This window comes from Leptosomus discolor, chromosome 4 (assembly GCF_034619465.1).
Source record: "Leptosomus discolor isolate bLepDis1 chromosome 4, bLepDis1.hap2, whole genome shotgun sequence".
NCBI lineage: Eukaryota > Metazoa > Chordata > Aves > Leptosomiformes > Leptosomidae > Leptosomus > Leptosomus discolor.
In genome coordinates, this window is record NC_141394.1 from 75,164,613 (window position 1) to 75,185,855 (window position 21,243).

The window sequence follows — 21,243 nt, forward strand, 5'->3', positions numbered from 1 at the left end:
AATCATGCTGCAGTCTTAAATTGAGCAGAGGTTTAGAAAGTCTGATAATCCTTCTCTAAAAATGTTGAATGATTGTTATCTGAGATTACTTCAGTGATCACTTTTAACCCACAATATGTTGCAAAATAAGGCAGCATCTCCTGGTGCTGAAGTTAAAGGCAATGTGGATGGTGAAATGTGTGTTGAGTGTACTTTAGGATGTTAATAAAATAATTGTGTATTTTGATACACAAGATGAAGTATAGTTGCTTATTTTAAATGTTATGAAAAAGTAACAGGGCCTTTTAACTTCTCTTTGTGTAATGCCTTACCTTAAAATAAAATCACTATGCTTCCTCTTCAAACTGTTAAGATATAAATAGCTTCATGCTGTTATCCAAAAACTTCTTTTTTTTTTTTTTTTTACTCTAGAATGGTATGATTGAGCAGTATTTCCCCTGTAATATCCTTGAAGAGGTGGTGGCTGGCATGGATTGGGGTGTGGGTAAAGTGGGGATTAATGCTGTGCTTGTGTACAGTGTTTGTGCACTCACTTGTACAGCAAGGCTTATTCCAATTCCTGCCCTCAGGTTAGATATTTGGGGTAGGATTTACTTGCTTAGCTTCTAACACCTTGAGCTGAATTAACTGTTCCAAGCTCCTAATAGTCAACAGAAACAGGGATTTTGTTGTTAGGATGCTTTTTTCAGGCTTGTTTAGTTAGATGCATCCTGCCGTCAGTGCTGCTGCTCGGCAAGCGTGGCTGTGGAGACTGCAACTGAGGGGAGAGCTGTGTTCAGAAAGGCTCCTTCAAGGTGGGTTAGTACTTGGTTGTGGGCGGCTTTTCATTCTGTATCTAGTGTGGTGCTCAAATTTTAGTAATATAATCAATTGCAAAATAGCATGTATCCTTGAGACTAAACTTTATAGTCCATTCAAATACCCAGTCTTAAACTTTGGAATGGGTTTGGGGGGACCTTTCCTTTCCCTCAACCTTTTCTCAGTTGAGCACAAGATCTGCGAGGATCAAATAAAACCAAACTTGTTTCTAAATTCTGAACTAACTGTTCAACTGAGCCAAACTGAAATGAAGTAAATGCCTCTTGCACCTGCAGAGTCAAAAGCTTGTTTATCACTTCTTGGGTCCAGGTGCTCAGCCAGTGACTTCCCCTAACGCAGTGGTTTGATGTTTCAGATCTTCAGCAGAAAAGATGTTACTGCTTTATGCAGACTATAGTGTGCTTAGTCTTTGCATGAGTGAAGGTGCCAGAAACTCAGACATAATTTCAGAGGGTTATTTTAAAGTCTGTTTAGATAAAGCACAGTTTTTATCAGTATTGAAAGATCATTTGAAAGATGGGGGATTTTCAAGTGAAGAGCTGAAAGTACATCTCTCTTGCTGTTGACTTTATCAGATAAGTCTTTACTGTTTTGTCCTTCAACTTGGTTACCAGAAGCTGATCTTGTCAGAATGCAGTTATCTGTAAAGAGAATTGCTCAAGTGGGAGGGCACCGATTTCCCTTCCAAGCACTCATGGTCCTGTCCTCTCTTGCACTGTTGTTGTCTGCAGATGTTATCTGCTTGACTTGTTAGTCAAGTGACTTACCTGCTGCCATTTAAAACTGATAGATTTCTGTCCCAGTCAGTGAAGATTGAAAGTAAAGGCTCTTCCCCTTCCTCAACTTTAACTCAATTTTATTTGAGCACAAAAATGCCGGGTAAAAAATTATTCTGCCCTATACTAACTGAAGTGGAGTCCATAATACTGGTGTAGTTATTGGTACCTTGTGCCTATTTGCTTCCTGTGCATTTTGCATTAAGGCATCGTAGCCTGTGCTGTGTGAGTAAAGGTCATGATTTGGAGTCGTAGTGACTTTTATGAATCCGTTTTGGCAAATTAATCTCTTCACAGAACTTGTTTAATGAATCAGTCATTAATTCTACAACATCTGATAGTGTTGAGGTAATACACAGTGAAACTACTGAGCTTTTCCATCAAGCAGAAGGTCTCCTTTACTGGTATTTAAAGAAAAAAAAAATCACACTGATGCAGTGGTCGGAAAAAACCCAGTGAACTCTGTTAACATAGTTGTCTTCCGTTATATTGTGTAACTTTGTCTCACGAGATTTCTTTTTGTTCATGTAACTGTTACAAATGCTTTTTTAAATACCTACTGCAATTGTGTACCCCTTGGTTTGTGTCTTGATCTCTAGCACAGTGTTTCCCAAATCCAGCAGTTCAGTGTGCTGTTGAAGGCTGAATGCATAGACAAAGTAGTTATCTTGCTTTAGGAATGGTCTGGCGAACTAGTAGGAGCTACATAGCTCAACTGAACTAATTTTTATTGAAGTACCTTAAGTCTGTCAAGAGGAATGTCCCTGGTGACCCAGAAGTAATATCTGAATCAAATGCTGAAAGCACACACAATATTGATGTATGTACTGCTTTTGTTGTTGTATTTCGTTCCTTTATTTTAATGGACTTCAGTTTGTGGTCTGCCTATACTTGGAGCATTTGTGGACTGTTGCTGAGGGTTCACATGTAGCAGAGCAGTCTATATGTAGTGCAGATCTCTTCAGAGGCTTCACCTTTCGAAAACTCATGGGCCATGCAAAACAGAAGTTGGAAGCCAATGAATAATTAAGTTGATATGAACTGTAGTTTAGCAAAGAAAGGAGCAATGGCAACAAATTCTTCAAACTACCATTCAGTTTTGGTATTTGTAATGTTACATCTGAGACCTCTTTATGTTAAAGAACATTCTTGCTACTTGAAAGCTGTGTGGTATTTAAGCTTTTTTCCTGAATTCTAATGGATCATGTAACTAGATGTTGTTGTAAAACTTGAGTTCTTTCAGTGTGCTGTGTCTTGAGGTGGTGTCTCCTGCCAGATGAATTCAGAAGTCTTGAGTAACAAATTACAGATGGTCAGCCATGATTGAGAGCAAGTTTGGGCCATGAGAGGGAACCCAGTTGTCCGTTAGGCACCGTATCTCATATCTGTTCAATGCATTTCTGTGCTCTTTCGAGCTAGATAATACAGCAGAAAGCTTTAACTACTGCCTGCATAGAACTTTACTCTTGTGTAGCTCTTCCTGTAATTTGCTTTATTTTTTTAGCCTTTTGGGGTTTATATAAACTTATGTAAACTGTGTATTTGTCATAAATGGCTAAAATAAGGATATGCACATACATGTGCTCGTTCAGTACAGTTGCACAATGATCTTCTGGAGAGTTACAGTTTTGAGACAGACTGAAACTTTTCTTATGCCACTAAGTCAGTCATAGTACTTTGTCATGAGAGGTTAGTATGGAGAATTAGGACAGACTCAGGGAGAAGTGTATTTCATGTTACATTGAGATGTATGGATATTTACAGAATACTGCGAAGCACTTGAGTTCTAAATTTAGCAGTATCTGCAGTTCGCCAGCTGTACTATTTACTGAAAAATATTTGGACTACCATAGGTTCCTTGTTTTTAATTTCCATAGTTGTATGCAAGTTGATGTTAGGGAGACTTCCCTGTGTGCAAATTATGTAGCTCATTAGATCCCTGAAATGCGGTGAAGTAGCATCTTAACACAAGTGTTTTTCACCTGGACTGTGGCCTCCAGCAAGAACATTTCACACTTGGGATCATAAAACAAAACTACTAGTTGGCCTTTTTGTTTTAAACAAGCCAACCAGATGTCTGAAACTCTTCAGAATGAACCTGAAGGCAAATAGGAGGAGGTTTATTAGCTGTGTGTGTTTTGGGAGCAGGATATATGGAAGAGGTTTGTATAATCCCTCGGCTCCAAGCCCACAGTGTTTGGTAATAGAACAGTACTTTAGTACTGATATTATTTCAGTCTATCGTGGTGGAGCAGAATGTGTGTGCCATACAAGTTAAGGGTCAGTGCTACATGTTTCTTGGGCTTGAGTATTTTTAGCACATGTATATGTGCCTGTTTGACTTTTTTTTTTTTTTAGATGCAAACACTTAAGAGCAAGTAGCTGATGCTACTGCTTGTCTTTATTTTTTTCCCCAGCTTTTCTTCTCTAACTGATGGACTGAAGGAAATGTCTTGGTAGTAGGGCCAGTTAATCTTCACCTATGTGTGTTTTTTTCACAAGCCTTAGGGTAAAATCTTGTGTGTCTTGAATAATCCTGATTATTTGCATTAGTGGGGGTGTGGTAGGCTTAGGCTGGTTGTATATATATTTCTTCAAACACTAATATTCTCTCTATAAATTATTATTTATAATGACTGAATTTTGTGTCTTACTGGAGGCTTTGTGTACTAAATAAGCATGTTGATTGGTTTTAAATAGAATATTTATGAAACCAGTTATGTGGAGGTGAAAGTAATTTGTGTAGAACCTGAGCTCCAAGCTTTCAGTAATATCATAGACTGAAAGTTACAGTAATACTCTTAAGTGGTGATTGCCCACTAGGTTTTGTTCTGAACTGCTTGGGCAATAATTCTGAGCTTGAGCTAGTGTATTCTTGAAATAATGACTGTTATAGCACATTTAGTTCATTATTATGACAAAAGCAAAGGGCTTGGCGTTCATGTATAAAAGCCTCAGTAGACCAGATTTCCTGTTCCTCAGCACTGTACATCGTGGCCTTGTGCTTTCTGCCGTAATGCTGAGCAGGAGGGAAAAGAGTCCAGATCGCACATGGCAGAGATGACTGGTGGTGGGCCAAAGCTGATGGCTAATTCAAATGGAACTCCAAACATAGTAGATGTAAATATCCTTCAGCAAAACTAATGAAATCCTTGCCTGTCACTTAAATAGTGTTAGATTATTTTAGGAAAGAGAACATAAGTCACAAAAGCATCTTGGAAAAGCATCTTTGTACAGGATCAGACACAAGGCACAGCTTAATTGTTGTCCTATTTGACAAAGGTACTTTAGAAGGTGCAGGATGACTTACCTGTGATGTGAATGTTAGGTCCTCCTCAAGTATGAAAGACAGCTTTAAACCTGGGAGTCTGATGAGACGTCTTACTGATAGGAGCTGGCAATAATACATGCTTTAACCTCTGGCTGAGTTGAGTTCTTAGCCCTAGTTTTCTGTGGTGATACATTCCCTGCTTTAATTAGGTATGACCTGGAAAAAGTATCTGGAGCTTCTCCACTTCTGTTGCTTTGAGAAATACAGTTTATAAACTGTGACAAAGGCTTAACATCCACCCTTCATTCACCTTTTTGAAAGGAGACCCTTCTCTTAGGTTTAAAAGCAAGCCCAAACCACCTGATTAGTAACTTGAGAAATAAAGGGTAATATGTTTATTACAGACAACAGTTCAGCATGTAACAGAGTAAAATCTTCCATTTCTAATTTTATGTCTTTATTTTGTATGTGTTTCTCAGCCAAGCTGGATGAATTCTGCATCTGAAGATTGAGAAATCTGTACACCAAAGTATTACCTTGAACCTCTTTCCAGCACATCATCTGGCTGTGAATTTTGCAAACTGGAAACCACCATCTTAAGCCAGGATACTCTTTTTAGTTTACTTCTGGTGCTTCTGCTTGCAGGTTTTCTCCATCTCACACAGGAGGCTTTGAACAAGGTCTTTTTTTTTTTTTTTTGTCAGAAAATTGAGTACTACTTGTTCCCTTTGAGTTCAAGGGATTTGCTGAAATGTGTTGCATTTTAAGTAAAAGGAAGACCAAAGGCTGTATGTGATGGTTGAAGCTTTGCTTCCTTCTCATAAGAGCTCTCGCATCTGAAGTGTGGGAGGTAGAGTACAAATGAGTGTGTAGGATGCAGCCTTATTTTAGTAACAGTTTATATTTTTGTCACAGCTGTCTCAGTGACCAGTTGGTGTTAGAATGATGATGCTTTAGGGTCAAAACAGTGAAATTCTGGGCTCCATACCGCTTTTCCGCATTTGAGGCGAGTGGACCTAATATTTATTCTCATCTATCTCTGGAGGCACTAACAACTCAAATCCTACTTTTTCAGCCTTGGAATGGTGAAATACAGTCCTGTCTTGTGCATTAAGCGAGGTATTCATCAGGCAGTTTTGAGCTCTTGATACTGCTTGTGCTTCCGAAGCCTGTGGAATACCTGAGAAACTTGATTCCAGTGGCCATCAGTTAAAATGCAGGATGCCTTCCAGTGTGTTTTTCTTGTCCCATTTTGCAGTTTTGTGCTGGAGTTGTGGCAGCCTTGATGCAGGCTTGAACCCCTGATAATATTGAGGCTTCCTTCTAATAGAAACTGGCTTATGAAAGCACTGCATGGAGAAAGCTAAGAGATTCTGTACCTCAAAAAATATCTCTTTAGTCTTTAAAAGAAACTCTGAATTGCAAATGTTGGAACTAACTTCTTGGGCTTCATTTTGAGTTTTAGCATGTGTAAAGAGTGTCGTTGAGCCTCGCCCTTATTTTGTCACATCTGAACTCTTCAGGGAGAGGAACTACTATTTAAACAGGATTTGCTAGATGATTGTGAAACGCTTCCTACAGAATACAAACTAGGGTTGTAAACTATACTTTTTCTTTGTCCCTTTTGGTCAGACACTGTTGTTCTAATGCACTGTTGTTAAACTTTTTGTAGAGAACCTCAGAAAATAAAGGGATGATAGCTGATTGTGGGTTAAGAGAGCATCCCTGAAGTATAACATGCTGGAAAATGAGGTGTCCCTCTCCAGTACCTATTCCCCAAACCACTGATGGATAATTCTGTAGCTGCCGGAAACTTTCTAATTAAAACTCAGGTATTTTTTTTAATGTGATGTGGAATTTTGTGAGGTTGCAGAATGATCCCTCTGCATAAAAGTGCTGAAAAGCATAGAGTCCAAATAATTAACTTTAAATTCCTGCTATGGAGAACCTTTCTGGGCTAAAAGTTATTAATAGTAGACTTATGTTACAAGGAATGCTTAGCCTCCCTGTGAACTTCTTAGCACTGTGGTAAATAATGTTTAGTTTTAGGAGTAGAATGTTCTTGTGCCATTTGGAAGCTGGAATTTTGTATTGCAAGAAACTAGACGTGACGTAGCTTTTTTCAGATGGCATAAAATATTAGTTTAGCAGTTTCTAAAAAGCTGGTCTTCCAACTTAGTCTTGCTTCAAGCATAACTAGGACGGGCCAGACAATGCTCTGTTAAAACTTGATCAGTTTTGCGTGATGTTTCAATTTTGAAATGCTTCTTGGACGCTGCAGAAAGTGCCAGGAGGCAAAAAATCGCAACATCTTTCATCTAGAGTCTAGTAGCAAAATCATCTAGATCTGGAGTTAGTACTGCTGGGGTGATTAGCTTCTTTGGCTTGCTGAAGCAAAGATAATATTTTAAAGGACCTACTTATCCGAATTGGAATTTTGACTCTAGCTAATCCTTTTCTTCTGGGAGCTGGCTAAGTATGTCTTTATGGGATTGTTGGTAATAAGGGTTCCATGTAGTGCTCTGAGCAAAGAGTAGGAAATAATGTGAAGGAACAGAAAAGAGGGAACGACCTTCTGTGTTCTCACTGGGTAATTTTAGTCCCATAGGCAGAAAAAAAATGGAATTGTGATCGTCAAGAAACACCTACATTTGTGTTATGGGGAAACAATCTAAAATCTTGTGATCTTTTCTTCTTTATCCAAGATGGAACTTCCAGAGACAGAGGAGAAATTGTTAGAAGTGTTTCAAACAAATGTAAATTTTCCCAGTGAGATGAGCTGTTGCTGGAACATTTTGTCCTGCATGATGCAGAGGAGGAGTGGGTTGGAAATGAGTCTGTCTGCCTTACTTTCTTAGAGCCAAGAAGAGATTTTTGAATTGGCTTTATGTTCTTCATCAGGACTCTTCATCTCTTCAAAAGCGGGTTGTCAAATTGGATAAGCATCTGACATCCTTCAATTGACTGGGGGGTTGGGTTATCCGTATTTTTAGTAGTCTTCCCAAAACAGACCCCAGTGACGTCACTGAGAAGATAGAGAATTCGTGACATGAGCACTTCTTTTCTTCTATCTCCACCCTTAATTTTTGGCAGAGATTGTACAAGTACTACTTGTGGCTAGACTAAATTTTAAAGAAGTAAAACCTCTCTTCTTTAGTAGTACTATAGTGATAGAATCATGAATCTTTTACTTTTCTCAGGCTTCAGAATGTGTCATAGAACAGAACTTTTAAGTCAGAGAGAATGGTGATACTGATTCCATCACAGCTCATTCTCTAACTGTAAGGAATGTTAGCTTTGGCTTGCATTTGGAGTTGGATTTTTATGTTCCCTTTATTCCTTTTCATTAATCTACCTTTCAGCAATAAAAATAGCTTCTCTTCCCCCCCCACACCTCTCACCCCTACCCCCCAGCTTAAGGAGATCCTTGTAAGATTAAGCCTCTCCCAGGGCAGAGACTGACTGACATCTTTTGTTATGCGTGTTTATCTTGGATGGCTCAGCTTTCTCACTCTTTTGCCTAATCAGGCTCCATAAAGGATGGTGTGCTAAGGGAGAGATGGCCGTAATCTTGTAGGACTTCATCCAACTTGGAGCTCCAAGGGCTATCATTATTCCCTCAAGGCTTGAAGGATCTTAGTGTTTCAGCTTGCATGCCTGGCTCAGCTACTACCTGTAGAGACTTGGTGACGGCAGAGGTGTGTATCTTCAGGGGTATTCCTACAGGCTGTATAGAAGGCAGGGCATGTGCTCCCAATGGTAGGCAGAACTTGATTGTGCTAAGATCTATGCTGTGAGGCAGATGAAGAAATGCAAATTCAGCAGGATCCTTGTTGCCCTAACAAGGATGGTTAAATGGTTCCTATTACTGAAAATGCAATTAGTTTGAAGTGCTGAGCAGTTTGAGGGAGCTTCAGCTTGATAAGCATAAAGGGTGTGATAGTTAGCTGCCTTTAACCAGCTCTGCAAAGACAGCATGGTGGGGAAAAAAAGTACATAAAATAAACAGCTGACTATCTCTGTAGGTACATTAAATACATACTGTAGTACAGGATCTTGAAACATTTCAACAAAAAAACCCACCCCAAAATATGAAAATACCATGGGGAGTTTTCTGTAGTGTAAGGAACTTGCTTCTAGGAGGTAGTGAGGGCCAAAAGCTTGTAAGGCTTGAAAATATACATTGATGAAGTTTTAAAATTACAACAGTGAAGCTAGAGTGACTCTTAAGAATCTCTTGTCTCCTAACAGCCAATATTAATTAGCCAACATGTGGGAAGCAATTCCTGGTAGAGAATAAATGGCTCAGCTAGAGTGAACCTGGACTTTGGTCACTTTGATTTAAGGTGCTAAGGCTGCAGAGGTGATTTCAGATCACTTTGAACTGGTGAGTTTGGCTGGTCAAAGGAGTATGAATTGGGAAGCAGGAGCAAAACATGTTCCATGCTTTGGCAGGGGAGATCTAATTCCTATTTATAGGAGAATCTGTCTGGCTTATTGTGGGACATGCTAATGTCAACTGTCTGTCTTGTGTGGCGCTTTTGTTTGTTTGGTTTTTTTTCTTCCCTGATGCTGTAGTTGGGCAGGTACCTCTAAGCAGCATCAGCATCCCACAGTGTGCCCACATGGGTGCTGGTGTTCAGTTCATGGCAAACCATGGCAAAAGTTTTGGTTTTATCCAACCTTAAAACTTCCTTGGTCTGGTTCTCTGTGCAGTAGCAAAAACACTTGTGCTGGCGTCATGCTGTGGGCAACAAATAGCTGGAGAAGAAAATGTGTTAGCAGTTGTGACGGCAGCTGAGGTGTACATCAAGCCGCAATGGAGAATGGCTTTTGTTGGTAGGAGTGTGGTGATGGTAACACTTTTTCCACTTAAGCATTCATTATGTTGTCATTGGCAAGAAGGCATACCCAGTAGGAACAGATTTGCAGCATAAACTGGTGAGTGCTGATGTGCGCAGCGTACGCCCAGCCTGGTGGCTCGCGTCGGACCAGCACTAGTCTGTGCAGCGTGCTGAACACCTAAAGGTGGTTTTGTTTGAGTGCATTGCTTCTGGGTGAGACTGAAGCACGTTAAAGGGGGATGAGGAGGGAATTAATTTCCAAAGCGTGTTTTTGATTTGAACTAAAACCTCTACTCTCAGGGTGGAATTTCCTGATGGAAGGGAGCAGTAGGAACTGGGAGCTGATGTATGGAGGCTTGTCTGGCTAGCGCCCCTTTTTCACCCCTGTCCCATGTAGCTCTGAAATACACTCCATTGTGAAAGATATTTCTTAAAGCATGTATCTCACTTAAATTATAGTTGGTAAGTGTCAGTTGGTAAAATGAGAAACTTTTTTGGGGGAATTTCCCATTTGCTTGTGTTTCAGAACTAATTGGGCTGCATGCTGTCAGAAAAGGGCCTGAATGGTTTGCAGCTCTCTGGTGTTACTTTCAGTAGCTGGTAGGATTTAAGAATGTGGATAACTGTCCAGTTCAGCTTCTGTGATTTCACTTGCCTCCCCTTTATCCTTTCATGCAACTGAATGTATTGGTTCATTAACTAAAGACTAATATCCTTCTGTCTATTCTCTCTTTATTCTAGCTTGTATTATGCTGACTTAAAATTTCAGTGACACATTGAAGATTGGAAGAACTGTGCAAGATGTAACTACATTATAGTTAACTGATTACAGATCAAAACCTTGTTCCTCCCCTGTCTTTGGTAGTTTTATTGGATTTACTTTTTTTTTTCCTTGAGCAATGAAACACAAATTCTTACTTGGCTCTTCCAAACAGAAAAGTAATTAAGCACCTGCTGAACTTTTCAGCTGATTCTTAGTTGTAGCCTCTTAGTTGTGGAAATCTTAATCCTTAAAATGAATCTGAAAGTCTTTGTGCCAGTTACTAAGCTCCTCAGCTTCACTATGTTTTCAGTCTGTATATGAACAATTTCTGACCCCTAGTCAGCCTTTCTTTTTACTCCTATTTTCGATTTCCAGATCTAGTTTAAACTTCACCAGGTTTAAAAGGGACATTACAGTGTTTGAACATGCTGCTCTAAATACTGCTCTGTTCAGACTTGCCCTTAAATTTGCATGGTATTTTGTGAACTGCACTTTGGCAGATGCTTACATTGAAAAGGGTACATGCAACTTTTACCAGTGGGTGTATGAAGTTGAGTGGTTTTGATATTTGACTTGGTGTAACTTCAGAACAAGATGTGGTAAATATTTCAAGTTCTTGGGTGCTTTCTAAAAGATAGGATGCATTCAGTAAAAACAGTGGATTCTTCATATTTCTGGGTATTATTATTTGTGGTTGAGGAGCACTTGCAAGCATCCTACCTTATAGGAAATAAAAGTAGATATGAGAAAGAGGCCAAAAGATTGGCAGAAATTAATGACTGTGGGACCGCTGTTGGGCTAAGGGAGGCTGTTATGTAGCGGACTTCTGTGAAGGTGAAATACTGTATGGTTAGCATATGAAAATCATATTTGAGGATGTACTCAGAGGCACAGGTTTAAAAGATAATCTAACATTACCATTAATACTATTAATATCTTAGTTTTAAATGGGTTTAACTGGGGTCGTGGACTCAAATGGCCTTTTTTCTTGCTACTGCTGGTTATTTAAACAGCTAATAAGTAGCACAGTGGAAAAGAGAATATTTTATGGAAACATTAATCTTAAATTATTATTTTATGCTATTCTTTTTTTTTTTTACTGTAGACTTTAAAACTTAGCAAATGGAAGCAAACTTCTGGTCCTAGCAGCATCACTGTTCCTTCCCCAAGGCTCATGTTGCTGTGTTTAAATTTGGAAATACCTGTGTATGGATCTCTTCCCTTTTTTGTTCCATAAGCAGTCACTGAATACTCTTGACCAACTTAAATTATAAGCAAGGATGGTTAATGCATGTCACTAATGAGTCATCAGCATGAGTTGAGGAAGGATGTTTTTGTTGACACAGTAAGGCAAAGTTATGGGAAGAAGAGTTTGCTGAAGGTACTGTGAAGAAATGACAATTAATACTAATGCAGATCTGATTTTAAAAGTGAAAGTGAATTTGAGAACTGTGGTAGAAGGAAAATGAAGAAGCTCAAGTCCTGTGATTTTGTTCTAGTTGTTCCTGAGAACTGGAAGAATGAGGTAGAGTTGAGGAAAGTACAGAGGTCCTTTTGCTGTGGTAAAAATAACCAGCTAATAGAGACTTCTGGAAGATAGTGTAGAATGATATAGCAGCAGTTAAGGGCTTACTGATGCTGAGGGAAGAGAGTGAAAGAAAATAGTGTAGAGGGTGTTTAGGGTAAAGAGGCATCCAGTGAACCTAATGCTTTTGATTTAGGTGACTGCTCACAGAATAAAGATGTCTAAGCTTTGTCGGTGATGCTTTTACGTGTATGGTAATCTGTCCTGCTTACAAGTTTAAGATCTAGTGTTTGCTGACAGGCAGCAATTACATAATCTTTAAAAAAAGAAAAAAACACAGGGAATATATTAAAAGTATCTAAAGGTTTGGAAAGTGGATATAGCATTTGAGCTACCCACTGTTCCACTTTTTTTAAGAAGGGTCTAGCAATGAAATGATATGGTAGAATGTCTTAAAACGGCAAATAACGTTAAACATACAGAACAGTATGGTAGGTATCTGCCTGTTTCATATGCTGTTCTAGTATACCTGGCTAAGACTTCAGTAGTAGTTAAATGAGGGAAAGCTTAAGTCTTCCTTTCTGTCTTGGATAAAAATCGTAGGTAGAATCTGTTTAATAGTAGGAAATGGCCAAATAATATGCTGATATTTACTGTGTATGAGTCTTATCCCTTCTGAAGTTGTAATCAATGAAATCTCAAAATTGCAATATTCTTTCATGGAGATGAGTAGTCTGAAATGCCAGGCAATAGCATTAGTCAGTGGTATACTTGCACAAATGAATGGTCCAAACATGAGTCCTGTTATTACCACAGTAATTATGATGTACACAAGAATTTTTCTGACTTTTTCCTTTTTCTGCCCCAATTTTACAGAAAATCAGAAATGATACACTGACAGCATTTGGAAATAAACTTTGGCAATAAGATGGAAGCATAAATCTCAAGACTTTAAACCAAACCAGAAATGGCTCATGAGTGTTGAAACAAGAGACCGAAGAGCCTCGAACACTTCTGTGTGAGCAGTGGAAAAGGAACAACTACCATGGTAACACTAATAACAGAAAAGCTGCAGAACCAGAGCTTGGATGATCTGACATGTAAAACGTACAATATTAATCTGGTAAGGATCTACCAAAATTACATGTAATAAATGTGAAGTGCAAAGTAGATTGACAGTAACTCGAAACTATGTAACAAATTGAAGAACACAGATCAGCTAGAATTCAGCTATTTAAGTTTGGACTGGTTTGCAATGTGGGTGAGAGTTTTAAGGGGAAAAAGTGAAACTTCAGTGTATGGTACTTCTTGAAGTGGTGCTTTCTTATTTTAATGATCTTTTTAACCTTACAGCTTCATTTTAAATAATTAGCAAAAAGCCCATTCTCTTCATAAAACAAAGTATTCTAATGACTGAGTTATCAAAACTTCCCAGGATTACTTTTTCCCCTAATAAAAAATACAAGTACTCATATATGGTGAAGTGTTCTTCACGTCATATAGCCCAGTGCTTGGTGTCTGACAACAGTATTTAATTACAAAAATCGGTGACCACCACGTAGGTAACTGTCAGCACTGGGCAGAAGGAGAACAGGTCATTAAGTACGTACAGTTGAACTGAAAGTCAGGTTGCTGACTGCCAGACTGTTGTTGATGGTAGTAGATCCTTGCTTTATCAGTGTGTCGGATGCCTGGGGTGCTGAAAAGTTTTGTAATATTTACTGGGTTATTTTCTGCTGGTTTAGTCTGTGAGTCTGTGATGTGGTTCAAGCATGCTATTCGGACACTAAGGAATCTATTCTCTTCACACATTGCTTGTGAGATGAGGTATTATTTCTACTCCAGAGCGAGTAATGTGAAATAGTCTCCTGTCAGTTTGGGGTGCCTGAGAACCCTGAGAGACCATATTCTTCATATAGTGCAGTAGCCTTGTTTCACTGACTTTAATTGCAATGGCACCCTTCTGTAGGTCAAACTTTAGGGTACCAATGGGACACACACACAAAAAAATTAATTTAACTGTCAAAATATTGTTCAACTGTAGTTGTTGTTTTTTTAATAGTAAGCTATGCAGGCATTGAACCTGAAGCATGTTCAGTTACTTTAACAATAAGATTCTGCCTCTGTTGTAACTTGTTCTTAAGTAGCTGAACTGCTTCTTTATTTACTCCACAAGGGCAAACCAGGTGAAACCTATCCTGAACACAGTGGAGTCTGTGCACAAGCACCTGCAGTTCTCATATGTGAAATGCTTGACCAGTTGTCCACTACTTTGTCAAGCAAGCATGTCTAATAGTAGACATTAATCAAATGGTTTTGCTTTTAAAACTGTAATAGAGTTCTTTTGATAACTTACTTGTTTTTTACTATCTTCATCTTAAATATGTGCTGTTCTTGAAAGCATATATAAGGTCTTGGAATGATGTTAACTCATTTAGAATAGAAGTGCTTACTCAGCTTGTGTTTATTTCAGCTAACTTGATGAAGCACTTGAGATACGCAGTTTGTAGGGGAATCTCTTGTATTCTTGAACTAGTGAACTCATCACTTGTAACTAAACACTGGGCCTGGATGTGAACCAATGATGACCTGTAACCAGTAGCAGTGCTTGCCTCTAAACTTGTAGTGGCACCTTGTTATTTCTTGTTTTTGTGGCACTGAAGTTTGCATAAATCTGGAAACTAGTTGTTCTTTTACTGATAAGTCACTGTAGGTTTTGGACCAGAGACTTGTAAGAGCAGAGCAGGGTGTATTACTGCTTTGACACTGTGTGGAGTCTATAAAAGAATGTGTTGGTATGCTGTAACATGTTGTAGATTGGTGGGGTTTTTTATTCCTCTCCTTATCTGTACTTACAATAAAGCATGAAAAAGAGTGACTGGAGTGGGAAATGGCAGATGATGTCTCATCAGTGGTTTTGTTCTCACCCTCTCACCTGCTCCTCTCTCCTCCTTTATCAAGTAATTGGTTTTGTAAATGCTTTAGTTCTTGTGGAAAATGGATTCTGAGGCCAGGAACAGGTTCTGCTTGTACACAATGGCAGCCTGAAAAAGCGTGAAAATTGAGAAGTGAGGTGTGGAACTGGAGAAGCAAGTGTGAATAGAAGTGTGCAACTAGGTTGCTCCCTATTAAAAAGGATTTGTGGAAGTGAATGGTGGCTTCTTGACTAAAATGTGAACCTGAGGTAATAAAAACTACACTTTTCCCACTAAGAAAGACAACTGCTAAATTTTAATAAGGGAAGAAGACCGCTAGTGTGGGTCTTTGAATCAGCTCTAGCACATTTAGACTTTTTGGCAAGAAGTTTGGGTTAATGCTGCAGTTTCTTGTAATAGCAACAGCAATTTAGAGCAATTCTGAAATGGTCTTGCCTGCACCTTTCACTACGTGTGCTGGCACAAAGTTCTGTGGGACCATGTGGTGAATCATCTTGTGAGCTGATCAAGGATTAGGACTAACCTTTCTTGCCCAGGTTAATGTTAACCCTTATCGGTCTCATGATCCCTTCCACAGCGCATCTGCACAAGTGCTTGTCTTGGCACAAGTAGGTGAAATAGCTGGGGAAAAGCTATTCTGTAATACAGCTCATAAATGAGGGTTATAAAAGAAAATAGTTCTTACAAAGCTATTTACCTTCCAGTGAGCTAAGCTGGGCATAGAGACAACATGTATAGGACATAGTATGCTTTTTCATTTGTGTAAGCTGTATGGTGACCAGTAACTTTGTCTGTTGCCTAAGCATGTTGTAAAATGCTAGCTTTATCTTCTTTTACTAGTCTGTTAAATGACATGCTAATTTTCCAAGCTGGTGTAATTCATTTGGCCAGTGCATGCTGAGTTATATGGTACGGTCTTGTGCTGCACCTGCCTTCAGAAAAAAACCCCAAATGATTGATTTCCTGCTGTAGAAGGAGGAAGGTTGTCCCAAGCTTTTATCTTTTGAGTGGGCACTGTAGCTCACAGGGTAGAATAGTATCCCTGGTTGATTGACTCTACTTCACAATAGTGAGTTCTGTGAGCATATTATGGCTTTCAAGAGTTGACAGATTCATTAAATCAAATAGTTGGTCTCTACTTCCTTGAACATAGTTCTCTTGAATCTTAAGAGTCTTGAGGGTTTTTCTGTATGTTCTGACTAAACTAGTACTTTTTTTGGTATTCATGTAGAAGCTAGTAACAGTTTGTGAAGTAACTGTGTGACATGCAAGACCTCAAGGTGTGGTATTAAGAAGGAAATGTGAGCATCTCCAGACAAGCATTTGTAGAAGGAAGCAGCTCTACTATAAACCCCTTCTGTGCATGTGGGTTTTCATTATTTTTAATTTTTATGGACCCGACTTGTGTTGAAAGACTTCGAATTGGGCTGACTTCCTTGGATGGAAAGCCACTAGCCGAAAGATTTGAGGGCTGAGTCTAAGTTGTAACTTAATTACTTCACATTCTGAGAAAGGGTCAAATACTTCTCCTTACTACTTCCTATCTAGTCATATTTGGAGGATATTTGGTAGAGAGATGGAGGACTGGCATGGCCTATTCAAACAATGAAAGTCACATTTATATGGTGGTGGTTCAATTAATACTTGAATAATAAACACTGGCTTTCCTGTGTTTTGGGAAGGATGCCAATAAATTGGAGGATCTCCAATAATATACTTGGAAACTGGAAAAAATGCCTTGAAGTTAAAGAAATTAACTTTAAAATTATGGTCAAGAAGTCATATTAAGAATGAGGAAGATAGCACAGGCTGTGAAGTTTCTAATGTAGTAGATTGGAGTGTATGTAGAATAGCCGGAATTATTTTTGTTACAGTTGTTTTTTTGCTAGCAAAGAACACTCTTTAAATTAGTGATATAATTCATTGTCAGTCTCACTTGCGTGCCTCTTCCATTTACTCAGTTTGAGACTAGGTGTCTTTTTAAGTGAATATTTTAACGAAAGAACAGCTGCCAAGACTCAGTAAATCAATTGAAACTTGCAGCACTGTCCTAAATGTCGTACCATGCAATTCCTTTCCTTTTGAGCGTAGTCTCTCCTAATGTGCAGAAGAGGTTCTGCTTTTGAACAAGCATTTCAAAATAGATCCACTTTCTCACATGAAGCAAACAACTCCAGCCTGAGGTGAAACTTGTAGTTTCGTTGTTTGTGTGTGTCTGTCTTAAAATGTGCTTCCCCCTGCACCCAGAAAGTTGTCAAGAGGCATCAGATCTTGGTGGGTTTTTTAAAATGTCTGTTCAAAAAGCACTAGTTGGAAGATGGACATGCATGACCTCTTGAGTTTTCTCTTCAGAAAAATGACCTTGTTGAATTATTTGACCCTATTCTAACAAAGATTTCCCTCCCACAGAAGGTAGCAGACTTCCCTGTCAAGGTTCTTAGCAATTGCAATCTCTTCTTAAGCATAATTATAAGAGATCTTCATTTGGGAAACTTCAGGTAGATCATAGCACAAAGGGAATGAATGGGGGAGGCTGGAGCAGAGCACAGGCGACCAAGGAGAGCTGATAAGCTGGTTCAGTGCCCTCTTACAGTAATACTCAGTGAGACTTCTGCCATGTGCTGTATAGATAAAAAGATCCTCCCTCCTATAAACAATTTACAGCCTGATAGTCTACTCAAGTTTGGGCTTACAGACATCATTAAAATATGCTACCAGATAGTGTTTCCAAGTATTTTTAGCGTCAGTTCTAGAAAGCCAAGTATATATCATAAAGGAGATTCTTTACTTGTCGCCTTAGTCACCCCTTATTTCAGTGCCTCGAGCTTTTACTAGAAATAATGCAGCTTACTGTCCCTTCTCTGTGTGTGATGTCACATGTGGCATTCTTAGTGAGGGATTTTGATCTGAATCTCCAAAGAACTAGCACTTTTTGTAACTTAATGGGATTCTGTATAAATAATCACTTAAGAGAACAAGTTGTAGTGTTGTTTTAATATGTCTGCTTTGTCGTAGAACTGAGCACTGACTTCATCATAAGCTGATCGGAAATAGCTGTAAGGACAGGGTAGTTGCCCGTGTTAGAGAACATTGCAGTTGTTCTCTGTAGTACAGATACTCTATGTGTTTATGATCCCACTTTTTCCATGCCCCCCTTGAAAAATGTTTTCAGTCCTTTGCAGCTGTCAAAAGATGTAGTAGTTTAGTCTCTACCTGATGGACAAGAGTCTTTAAGGTGTCTGAAGTGCAGATAATTAAATAACTCTGTCATTCATGAAGAGGGCCTTGTTAGACGATTTTGGCTAAAAACTATTTGTAAAAACTAAATATCAATCTAATAATCTTACCACATGGGATTGTCCTCGAGGTTCTGTTACTTCTAAGCATCCAAGATCTCAGCTGTGTGAATGGTCTTTTAAACATTCCTAATTATTATGTTATGATTAAGTCCTTGCCCTTTTCCACGTGGTTCAAGATACATTAGCTTTAAGACTTTGACATGGAATTCTGTTCCAAAACCCTATTTTCCTTAGCTACTATCTGATGGTTGAGTAGGTTGGTGTTGCTTTTCATTTGGGAAAAACTGGAGAGGGAAGAATTTGCTGAAAAACCTTATCTTTAAGCTTCTTTAATTTGTTTCTCCTTCAGGGACAGCTGAAAATGTAACTATTCCTGTTATCTTAATGTCCTCTTGTGTTCTATATGATACGTTAGCAGCTGTTTAGAGTAAACAATTGATACTAGCTTTTTAAATGTGTGTACTGTATAAATGTGTATGCTATATGACTGATGACCACAGTTATGAAAAGCAAACTAGTGAAAGTGTCTGCTGCTCCTGCTGTCTGCTGAGACTTCAGATGGTTTGAATAGGGCTAATTTACTGTAAATCTGATGGAGATTCAAACTTGGGGTTCTGCTGTTTACTTAAAAGTGGCCTTCTTGAAAAGGAAGTTTATAAATGCATCTACAGATGCAAATGTAAAGTAAAAATCAAATGGCTTCTCATATGCAGATGTTGATAAAAAGTAAGATTAAAAATTTGAATGCTGTCCTATCCTTTCATCAGTTCCATTGTTTCCTACCTCTAAAATAAAAAGACTAAGGCAATACTACCATAGCATAGCATTTGTATCTTATATGTGGGGCTCAAGGATATACAGTTGTCAGTAGTGCTCTGTGTTGCTGTACAAAGAAGAAAAGCTTTGTAGCCCAAGGATGTTTGTTTAAAAATGGACTTTGTATCTGGAAAGGAAGTGTATGTACAATGCTATCTTCTTTGGGTATACACAGAAAACAATGTTCACATAAAGTGTGTTGCTCTCTTTTAAAGCAATCTTCCTCTCCATCCTGAGGTGGTGGTGAGGGAATAAATAATGGCCCTTGGGCTCTGATGGAGCCTTAAGGCATTTATTTATAACTCTGCTTTAGGAGGCTGGACAGCAAGCTCTGTTCTTTGTCTGAAAAATGTAGACTATTTAAAAATGCCTTTGTAGTAAACTTTTCTAGGTAAAATTAGTTAAGACAATGGAAGCACTCTGCATACAAACTTGTCTTGCTGTGCAGATGGCTACTGACAAAGCTTAATCATAAATTCTGAAGCCCTTTACATATAAACTTTAAGCATGGCTGGTACACTGTTTTTTGAGTAGTGAACCATCACCAATAAACGGTGATTTCAAAAACTGCCAGACTGCAAAAGGTGATTTTTGGATAGGAAAGATTTTTTTAATGGCTTTTGTACCTTTAGAAATAAGAAAGCCTTTTTCTACACTGATTCTTAAGAAAATGTGGAATACCAGTAAAGCCTGCTTTGGGCAGTGTTCATTCTGAGCACCCTTAAGAGTTTGTATATTTAATTTAGAGAAAGCTATTCCTGTCTCTTAGTTTAAGATGAAGTGTTTTGCTGTCACCCTTAAGATTGATAATGGAAACACAATTGTCAGACTGTAATTTCCTTTCCACTGAAATGAGAATTGGATCAAAGCTTTTTCATTAAGGGTGAATTATCACTCTTAATTTTGCAGTTTATTCACATGGAGTAATGTTGCAACTCTTGAAACAGTTTGATACTCAGCAATATATCAGAAAACATTGCAAATAGTTAGATGCCAGAGGTTTTGTTTAGAAAGATCAGCTGTTCAGGAATTTCTTCAAGATACCCAGCATATAAACCCGTCCTTTTAAAGACGTTGTGAAATGCACGTACAGGGAAACTGAAAACTACATGCCACTTCTTGAGGTGGATGCTCATTCACACAGTTAAAACTTTTTTTCTGATTAATTTCAGTACTCATCTGAGAAGCTGAACAAAAGTGGCAGCTTGTTCCCTTTCGAAATCAACGGTAAGTTCTTCAGAAACCTTAGCTGTGCTTTACTGAGGTAATTGGTATAGCAAGCGGCCTTTCTTTTGTAAATAAGGTGAGGGGGATGGAGCATGCTGCTGTAGAGCCTGCTGGTTTAAGCTGGTCTCGGAACAATACTGGGAATAGCTGGTTGTTAGTTTTGTACTTGTGATCTGCTTTGCATAGTAAAAGCCCTTGTAACACATTTTTTTTTAGTTCAATATCTGCTGTGGTGTACAGAAGCACAGCAATGCTGGCTTTCATGCTAAATATCTCTTCAGGTTCCTCAGCTAGCAGAAAGCTCTCACATCTTTACACACCTTCTTACATGCTTTGCCACACAGAATATCCAGTATGATGCAAAGCGTAAGTTGGAGTCCAGTGCCTTCATACAAGTGTTATTTGTTTTCCCCCCTTGGTCTTATTAGAAGAATAAGTTGCATCTAGCAAAAATAAAAATACTGCTTACTGATACGTAAACTTTATACTGCTTTGTGAAGGGATGGACTTGAAATTTTGCATGTTCTGTCATGTCTTTAAGCATGGAAGATTTTTATTTGCTTAGTGGGATTTCCCGTAAAATGTGAATCTTGGTTTGTGTGAGGTTTCAAAGGGAAATGGTATTTTATCTTGAATACTGTTATCATGAAAACAGATGAAACACATGAGCAACTTGACTTTTTTTTACAGCAAACTTTAAACCAACCTCCCAGCCTGGGAGAAAGCTTCCTAAGGATTTTTAAAAATCAGGCCAGTCCAAGTTAGGAAATTGTCCTACAGTAGATGCTAGGGAGTTTCAAACATTATCTGGATCCCATTGTGTAGGCTATTTTACTTGCATTGAATTATGGATGGTCCCTGCCTTGAAGAGCTTACATGCTTAAGGCAAAGCACAGTATGTGGTTGTACCCATCTGAAAGAATGGAGGAGGAAGGACAGAGGAATTCTAATAAAACATGTTGTTTGA

The 21,243-nt window shown here is 38.6% G+C and overlaps 1 protein-coding gene across 1 annotated transcript in view; it reads left to right on the forward strand.

Annotated features, from left to right (window-relative positions):
- Window positions 1-21,243, forward strand: part of FAM53A (family with sequence similarity 53 member A) — a 73,224-nt gene that overhangs the window by 9,650 nt on the left and 42,331 nt on the right. The window contains exons 2-3 of the mRNA XM_086464209.1: window positions 12,875-13,121; window positions 20,222-20,276. Of these exons, the coding sequence (XP_086320335.1) occupies window positions 13,044-13,121; window positions 20,222-20,276 (133 nt within the window). The 5' untranslated portion in view covers window positions 12,875-13,043. The remainder of the gene's footprint in view (window positions 1-12,874; window positions 13,122-20,221; window positions 20,277-21,243) is intronic.